Here is a 9,351-nt window from a genome sequence, read left to right as displayed (position 1 = left end):
TGCTGTTGGTGATTTGTTACGTGTATCCTAAAGTCTGCTGTCCACTAGACTCACAGTATAACATATGCTTGGTTAATGAAGAAATGCATATGTCAAGTCATCATTGTGTCCGTATGAATATTGTTTGTTTATGTCTTTTTACAGGGAAATAACGGCGGGAGATTAGTGTTACCTTGGGGCTAACATTATATTTAATTTGCGTTGTTTCATTCGTTTATAGAAGTGAGAAGCATGTTGTCCTGGCGTTTATAATCCGAACACATCATTTGTCGGATTTCATTCAGGCCAACTCAGTGCAAGATTAATAATTATTATTGTACAGAAACCTGTATTGCAAAAAAGTGTCAAAGTCCTCGAGACATCCTACTGACGTGAGGTACTAGAATGTATTGAATTAATGGTCCTTTCTGAGAAAAAACTGGTAGAAGTTGGTGATTGACAATGAATTGCAAAAAAATATTTCGGACGCATTTCATGAAAATTGTTTTATTAAAAATTGTAATTACCATTGACATATTTTATATAAAATTCCTAATATGTTAATTGTAGTCAATGTAGAGTCTGTACATCACCAAAGTTTATCATGAACAAGGCTACCAAACGAACAGATAGCCCTTTAATTAAGCCCAACGAAGTGTTGCACACTTACCTAATTATCTTATTTGCGAGTGAGTGGGGGACCAACTGTGACAGGTAATCGATTCCTCACTTATGTTAATAATACAATTAAACTTATAGTTCAGATCACTCACTATCGGAACCACTGTCGCTGCTACCTGAGCCACTCCCACTGCCACTCCCTGTACCAGACCTTGATCTTGATCGTGACTTAGATCTTGACGGTGACTGCGACGGCGATTTATTGGGCGAACCAGAACCAGACCTTGATCGGGATCTGGACTTGGACCGTGATCGGGATCTGGACTGCGATCGCGATTTTGAAGAACTTCTTGACTGTGCAGATCCCGAACGAGACCTAGACTTGCTGTGAGATTTTGAACGGGAGCGTGACTTTGAACGCGATCTAGACTTTGAACGGGATCTAGACTTTGAACGCGATCCAGACTTTGATCGAGATCTTGATTTTGAACGTGATCTTGACTTTGAACGAGATCGTGACTTCTTGCTGGATGCTCGCGACGATGCACGCGACGACGCACGGGAACCGTCTTCATTATCAGAGCCAGCTGAAAAGTACACAAATAGGTTTTATTATCATTCAGAAACGGATGTTATACATAATGTATATTCAAACTGTCGACTTTAGGTTGGACAAAATTTTTTCCAAGGCATTAAAAACGAAGAACTATACATTATGATACTGGTAAAAGAAAAAGTGTTTAAATTTTCTGTTTTCGAAGGATCTTTTAAAGGTTTCGGTCCACCTTTGTCTTCAGCCTTTTCAGTTTCTTGTGGTTGTTCCTCTTCCTCTTCTTCTTCTTCCTCTTCCTCTTCCTCGTCGTCTTCACAGGGTGGTTCAAGCTGCTTCTCGCGGTAACGTTGCATCCTGAATTCATTGGCATTCAACGGTCGATGGCGCACAACTAATCTTGTGTTATTTGGTGCCTGGCCAGCCTTCTGTCTACGCTTGCTAAGACGTACTCGAGTTTCCAGCTCATTGTAGTAAACCTATATAGTGAACGGACGATAAAATGTGAGAAATTTTGCACTTTCAAAATATTAAACTGCTGAAAATTGGACTTATACAGAATTCTTTAGTACCGAAGTACGATTTGGTAAAAAAAAGATATACAAGTATTACAAACCCCGTCCTGGCGCATGACTAGGAAATAATTCTCTTCGTATCCCTTTGAAGCTTTGCTTTTAACGTTCCAGTTATACTCCCTTGCCATTTTGTACTCGTACTCCTCGTCATCGGCATAGTCAATTTCTGCAGTGAAATCTCTTCGACGTTTTTCTAATGTCTCCTCTAGTGGTAAGAAATATGCAACGAATTGTTCACCACTTTCGTCCATCACACCTCTGAAAAAAGGTATGAAATATCACGCTAAAGACTGTCGTAAATTCTGACGAAATTTACAAATTTTTCTGAACAAATCCTCAGGTTTACCTGATCATCGCCTGTGACATTTCCTCAATTTGCGCCGGTACTGATCGACCAGTAGGAGCTGGATCGGAATCAAATATTACCTGAGCACATGGGTACTTCCATACCTGTGGGTGGTATGAAATAAGCGAGATTAATGTGTGACTTAATATTCTTAATAATTGGTTCGAAACAGAAGGAAAAATCGTCAGCTACTGCTCACCTTGAAATCAGGATAGATAGGTAATATTTCAACAGGCACAACGTTTGGTTTGCTGTAATGTTTTTCAATAAGTTTTTTATTGTCTTCGAATGTTTTCTCGATAGCTTTTATCTGACTTTCTCGATCCATGTATAATGTTTCTTCCTGTAAACAAACAAAAAGAATGAATGACTTAAAATGCCACACATCATGATTCGATTATGACATTAGAAAAACAGATATCATTACCTTGAAGTTCTTTTTAATACTGTAACCAACTTTAGCTTCAACTTTGTCCATAGTTTGGGGTTGAAACCGTGTCTGTTCGGTGGAGATGTACTCCGTACGTCTGAGCCATGATACACTCCGAGCATGATGCCTAGAGCGTTTTGAATCTTGAGGAGTGAGGATGTCTTCTTCCAGAAGTTTCTCGTCCGCAGGATCAAGTTGGGTATTAATATCTCCAGCATAGGTGTCCCGATTTATTAAGTCGATCTCAACACCCAAATCGTGTTCCGTCAATACTTCATATTTATAATTACGCTCCAGAGATGTTGGATTGTACTGTATGAATCTGTATCATTTACAAAGTTGGAAAATTACAGTTGTATTTCTCTGGCTATGTCAATATTTTGAAGCACATTCCTAAAACAGCTCAAATTCTCTAAAATATTGCGTCACATAACTGTATTCAATCTTCAAACTGTTAGAGTGGAAAGTTTTTCAATTTCGTAGGAATATTCGAAAATTAGATCATTTTCAAGTAAACTGGCTCTAATCATTAACAACATATTACAATTTCGATCAATAGTGGACTGCAGCATATGTCAGCTCTATTACCTTGTTGATTCAAATGGATATGTGATGAACTTTGGGTCGAATGGAATATCAGGTAGAGTGTTGCAGTACTTTACACGGCATATTAATTCAGACCTGAAAATCAGAAGTAAAACATGTATCATTTAATCGAGCAATATTTTCTGCAAAACAGGTTGTAATATTAGGTTTCGTGCGCATTCTTTTTTTTTACATTTTCTCAGCTCGAAATATGACTAATATTTGCAATCATGTTTTTTTTCTAGCCATTTTTTAAAACGTTATTTACTAATGTAAAATATTTACCTGTTTTCAGTTGGTCTAGGACGTTTATCAATGGCATCTTTATTATTGTTGGACTGAATGCCGGAGGTCATCTGATTCCCACTGTAATTGATGTAAGTAGAAAATGTTACATTAATGAACGGCAACATTCTTATCAATTTTTCAAGCACATTGAATGATCCAATTTAACAATCATCAAAACAGTTGCACTATGCCACACAAATATCCTAGTCTCAAAGACTACTAGTTATAGCAAATTTTGTTCTCTGAGCCACGATGTAAATTTGGTAAGGTGAAATGAACAGATTGTTTGCTGATATCATTAACGTTTGGATACAAGTATAAAAGAGTGCAAAGTAACGTGTACATGCAGAATGTAACTAGTTTGCTGCAAGAGTATATCCAGAAGATATTTTCGATAGGCTTGATGCGGTAAAGAATGTTGGCAGGGGGTTAGAATATACAGTGGTTCAGATAACTTACCTCTTCTCAATCGGCCTAGCAGTCCGCTTGTCCCTGTCGTTACTGTTATTCGTCTGAATGGTCGGTGCCATCGTGTAAGTAGAGATATATTTGTCAGTTGCACATATTATCGATTAATTATTATGGGTAAACTAGCTAAACACGATACCTCACTGCGATATTTGTGAATATTTTCATTACCTATAACCTATAAGTTTTTAACCACGAACATACATCCATCCCCTGTTCCTTAGCCGCTGTTTACCCTCACGGCATGTTTATGTGTTCCTAAATTCTTTCACCTCACTTCCTGAACGTTAGACCAAATTTTCATGTAGCGCAACAAGTTTAGTAGCGCCATCGAAGAAGCATGCCGAATTTTGAATTTACTTTGATTTAGCGAATGAAAACTGGAATTTGTCTGGATACACTTTTTTTTAAATAACACATTCATACGTACTCTTTATACATATTTGTCTCCTGCAATCGGTAATAGTTTAAACCCGTTCACTTTAAAATAAAGATGAAACTCAAAATGCCTTTATTTGAGTAAAGAAACACTTTTTGAAAGATTTTAAGATGTTTTGGACAATATTCAGAAATTTAGTATTTTACAAAATTTGTGGTTTTCTTGCAATGTGAGAATAATCCTACAAAATAAACAATAAATAATTTTCAAGTATTTGAAATATGTAGTATATCTTGAGAAAATCGTATAAAAATGAAAATCAAGATTTTGTACACTATAGTGTACAAAGAAACGAATGTGTTAAAGCATGAGAGATATCTATAATTTAAAAGTCGAATATTTGTTGATTGAATTATATATATTTTCAAAAGTACAGAAAACGTTTTCAGATTCTCAAAGATTAAGGTACGTAGGTGAAGATCGATATTTCTGCTCGGAATTGGAATTGCTTTAAATTAGATTTATTGTTGCTTGTAAAGATCTACTGGATAATGTTCTTTGTACTGGTCCACATGCTTCACCATTGCTTCCGATTGTTTCCTAGAATAAATCAAACGTTTACTGCATTATCTCCTAATTGTTCAACACGGTCAGTTATGTCATATTGGTAGTACAAAGTAAACGTACTTAATATGATCTGGCATGTTGTAGTATACGTCCGTGAACATCTCGTTCCAGTCAGGTTTTACTTTCTTCTCGGCAGCTGCAAAATCCGATAGTATCTGTTTTTTGATCGATGATACGAATTCTTTTTCTTGCTCTTCAGACCACAATCCATGTTTTTCTAGACACTGCCGAAGTCTTGTGATCGGTTGCAGTTTTTCCCATTCAGCAATCTCGTCGACTGATCGATACGCAGAACTATCATCAGAGGTACTGTGATGTCCAATTCTGAACGTATGAATATGATTATACTCATTAACTACCGTAATTTGATCAGAGCGTACAGCCCTACTAAATGTCACGATTAATGATTGTTTTATACCGATACGACATTGCTTCGATGAGAACAGGCTTTCCGTTTGCCAAAGTCCACTCTTTTGCTGCACGCGTGGCATTGTGTACAGCAAATATATCGTTTCCGTCAACTCTAATTGTGTTAATACCATACGCAGGTCCTTTGGCCGCGATACCATCTCCCTTGTACTGCTCATGAGCTGGAGTGGAAATTGCATATCCATTGTTCCGACTAAAATAATGATTACTTAAATTCCGTTCGCATGTGCAGTAGATATATTTTTGGTCATCAAGTATTCAAATTAGTAGTCTTCGAAATTCTGTATCCATCTACCATATAAATATAACGGGACAATCGAGAGTAGCTGCGAAATTGAAAGCGGCATGCGCGTCTCCTTCACTAGCTGCACCTTCTCCGAAATATACGGCGACACAACTGTCCGAATTTGCCAGTTTCAACGCGTACGCTGCTCCAACGGCTAACAGAATATTGAAAAAAATTTACTTACTTAATTACAAAATGTGGATGCATTTTGCATCTATCCCAGGCAACACACTGTTGGCTGTTAGTTAACTTAATATCGATAGAAATTAAGTCAACTAATTAAAACTAATCAAATTAAGTTAAGTTAACAGAAATTTTTAGTCAACTATTTCAAGTCAACTGGGAATAGGCATATTATAAGCCTATTGTTGACTGTACACTGGTTAAGAGTGCGCGAATGTCCTCTGAAATGTCATGATAAAGGACAAGAGGTAACTAACGCGTAAACATAAAGTATACTGCATGTCAACTTTAAGCCCAGTTTTTTCACAATCTACAGCCATTGAAAAATAGCCGATCTTTTGTCTATTTTTTGTCAACATTGCGTCAATATTTTTTTAATTGAATAAAAGTCGACTTTTTGTATTCGAATGATAGTCAGCTTCTGGATAAGTGTGCTACCTAGGCTATACACTACTGTATATTGGAAATAATACAAAAATTGCATCTACTTTACCCTGCGGCAATTGAGTCGTTAGTGGCGATGAAATAGTAACGAAGTTCAATTCTTTAGATCCGTAGTGAACCGGCATTTGTTTTCCTTTGCCGATATCCTCACAGTTTCCGTAGCACTGGTTCATGAATTGTTTTAATTTGAAACCCCGCCAGAGCAGTACACCTTGAATATAAATGATGGTAGTATTAATTTATAATCCTATGGCGTGTCTGTCAATCTGATTGTCAATTTTAACTCCTACGAATAGGACCAACGGCCCAGATAACACAAACCTCAAAATTGTCGAAAAGACGTCTGAAGGATGTCTTATGCGTCATTTTCTGGCGCTTAAAAGATACCCTTATGTCCAACAGATATCTTCATGGCTAAAAGATATCCTTCGTGCCTTATAGACGTCAGAAAATGGTGCATGAGATATCCTTTACACATCTTTTGGACGACTTCAAGTTTTGTGCTGTCTGGGGATATTTAACTTTTTGATGAGTTTGCTGAAGTCGTATGAGGAACGCGACCCGATCCGAAGAAATAATCGAAACTCACCAGCCTCCCGATATTGTGCGTAAACAACATCATTTAGACTCAAAGCAGCTGCAGTTCCAATTTGAACAGTTTCTTCACCAGAATTGGTCATGTAGAACGATATGCGGCCTTGTCGTTGAGATTCGTAAAGTATTTTATCCATTACAGTAATTGTTACCATGTCCTTGTACATTTTTATATATTTCGCCTCTTCCAGCTTTTGGCAAATACAAAATTCAAAATATGAATATCAGCAAACACTGAATCATAAATACACGGGTTCGTACTGGTGTTTAGAAATTTAACAAACCTTGATATTCGCCACTGCTTCATTTTCAGTGGCAGAGCCCAATATTCGATATATTGGAATAGGGCCAGATGAATTCGCATTGGTAAATTTGAGCTCATTCGTAAAATTGTTAGAGAGAATTGGAAACTTGGGATTACTGGGCCCAACTGTTGCCGAAGTGGTGAAGTTACCTTTGTGAATCTGTGAAATGAATCAGAACTAAAATTCAGTAATTAGGTACCCGGCTATCAAATGACCATACATGAGAATATGATTGCCCGAAATAGGAAATAAACTGATGAATTTCGAAGCTTCAAGATTCCGAATCAATAGCCTTTGATTCTATCACATGTTATCCTGTTCTCTGCAAATCTTACAAGAAAATCAGATTTCTAATATGCGTATGACAGCTATCATTGACGCAAGAGATGTTTACATTGGTAGGGTATGATATGTTATAAGTTGCCGCTATTAAAAATATAATATCCACGTCATACACAGATTAGCTTATCGTTAGGAACGTTTAATGATCATTCGTTTACTGACAGGAAATAGATCACTAGCGTCATTGAAATAAGATAGAAATAAAAAGGAACTTACAAGACATTGTGCTGAAAATTGATTGAAGATTTTCTTAGCCCACGTTACTCTCATGACCAAGTGTAGGCAATTCCAATTGCTTAGACGGAGTTCAGTGAAAGAATGATAAAGTTGAAGGTGTAGAGAAAAGCAGTGGAGAGGTATATGAATTTTGTGCGACTAACTCGAAGCGGGAACGACGACACACGCTGAACTCGATGAATAATGGAGGCATGTTAAGCATTGTTGTGTAACCATGCACTTATCATGCCGGTTACTTCCATCACTTTAACTGATAAGCCACGTCGGCTCGTTTTGGCGTATACTTATGTAGACTACATTAATTTATTGTACAAAATTATAATGTTGATTATATATTGTTTAATCTATCATTATTGCAACTATTTTTCAGAACGATGTTCGAAATTTGAAATCATATACCTAATAGAAGTAATCAAAATGAACAACATCCGACAAAGTACCATTACTTCATGTGAAAATTTTTCGACTCATCATATCGGTTTGGTCATGGTTGTGATTTAATTGCATGCATCGATAATGAGTTATTGAAAATCTGTGAAAATTGTCCATTTCAAAACTATCCTTATCATTATAGACGCTGATAAGAATACTACCCACTCAACTTGGTAAGTATAAATACACACGCATATTTACACCGATTCAGGCTAAACAAATATACCGAATGCTCTACTGTATTCCAAGCAATGATTTTTCAAACAATGTTGTGCCCAGGTAGCACACTTATCCAGAGCCTGATTATCATTCGATTATAAAACGTTGTGTTATGTTAAATTAAAAAAATTTTGACACATTGTTGGCAAAAAATCCACAAAAGGTCGGCTACTTTTGAATGTCCATGGATTATCAAACAACTGGACTTGAAGTTGACATGCAGTATACTTTATATTTACAAATGTCCTCTGAAATGCCAAGTATAAGGCAATCCGCCTCGACAACGCGTTGTCACCTTATATAACACTGGAATGTCAGGTCAAAAGTTTTTGACATTTTTCAGATAAATTAATGTTTATGTGAGCACATTCATGTTCCGAATGACTGCCAACGTCTAGTGGCACTTAGACTGACTAATCACTATCTCATACTTGACGCTAACTGACTATTTGTCCATGTAATCAGCCTACTTGCAAATTATTGCTTTTTTGTCTTGACTGCTCACAGACAACTGAAAACCTAATATATAGCGTAATAGAAAAAAACCTAATAGTTGCCGTCGGGTGTTGCCTTTACGATGAGATTTCAGTGGACAATCGTTCACTCTTAGTCAGTGTACAGCCAACAATAGGCTCATAATATGCCTATTCCTAACTGACTTGAAGTAGTCGACTGAGAATTTCTGTCGATATTAAGTCAATTAACAGCCAATAGTGTGCTACCTGGGGTGTATTATTTATATTTAGGCAAAAGAATGAAAAAATATGAATGTGCAGTAATGCATTGGTAACAGTTAAAAATTTGTGGTTCTCCACTCCAAGAAGTTCTTTCCAGGGTCGATCACTTGCGTAACGCCAATCCGACTGTTTATTCGTCTGCTATCAAAGTCGTGGAAAAAAATTTCTTCAAAAAAAGTAATGGAAACTAAGGAAAGCAAAAGACATCAGAGTATAATTTGCCTTACTAAAGGCAATCAGGCATATGCCACGTATGATATGTTGCGTGGTTTGGTACCACCAGGAGGTTAAACTT

The 9,351-nt window shown here is 36.8% G+C and overlaps 2 protein-coding genes across 2 annotated transcripts; both read right to left on the bottom strand.

The window, feature by feature from the left end:
- Positions 1-468: 468 nt before the first annotated feature.
- Positions 469-4,077, bottom strand: LOC124409500 (RNA polymerase II-associated factor 1 homolog). Its single transcript, XM_046887144.1, has 9 exons — positions 3,834-4,077; positions 3,372-3,452; positions 3,090-3,182; positions 2,499-2,823; positions 2,271-2,414; positions 2,072-2,175; positions 1,767-1,983; positions 1,386-1,629; positions 469-1,187 (listed from the first exon to the last, which is right to left on the bottom strand). Exons 1-9 carry the CDS (start codon positions 3,902-3,904, stop codon positions 745-747), a joined length of 1,722 nt encoding a protein of 573 aa, XP_046743100.1. The 5' UTR covers positions 3,905-4,077; the 3' UTR covers positions 469-744.
- A 637-nt stretch (positions 4,078-4,714) lies between these two features.
- On the bottom strand, positions 4,715-7,932 carry LOC124409502 (2-oxoisovalerate dehydrogenase subunit alpha, mitochondrial). Its single transcript, XM_046887150.1, has 8 exons — positions 7,648-7,932; positions 7,069-7,248; positions 6,780-6,975; positions 6,240-6,401; positions 5,573-5,717; positions 5,267-5,470; positions 4,909-5,172; positions 4,715-4,821 (listed from the first exon to the last, which is right to left on the bottom strand). The coding sequence occupies exons 1-8, from the start codon at positions 7,699-7,701 to the stop codon at positions 4,743-4,745; spliced, it is 1,284 nt and encodes a 427-aa protein (XP_046743106.1). The 5' UTR covers positions 7,702-7,932; the 3' UTR covers positions 4,715-4,742.
- Between the last annotated feature and the right edge of the window lie 1,419 nt (positions 7,933-9,351).

Source organism: Diprion similis, chromosome 8 (genome assembly GCF_021155765.1).
Source record: "Diprion similis isolate iyDipSimi1 chromosome 8, iyDipSimi1.1, whole genome shotgun sequence".
Taxonomy (NCBI): domain Eukaryota; kingdom Metazoa; phylum Arthropoda; class Insecta; order Hymenoptera; family Diprionidae; genus Diprion; species Diprion similis.
The sequence above is the reverse complement of the archived record's forward strand: the minus strand, read 5'-3'. Positions and strand labels throughout refer to the sequence as shown.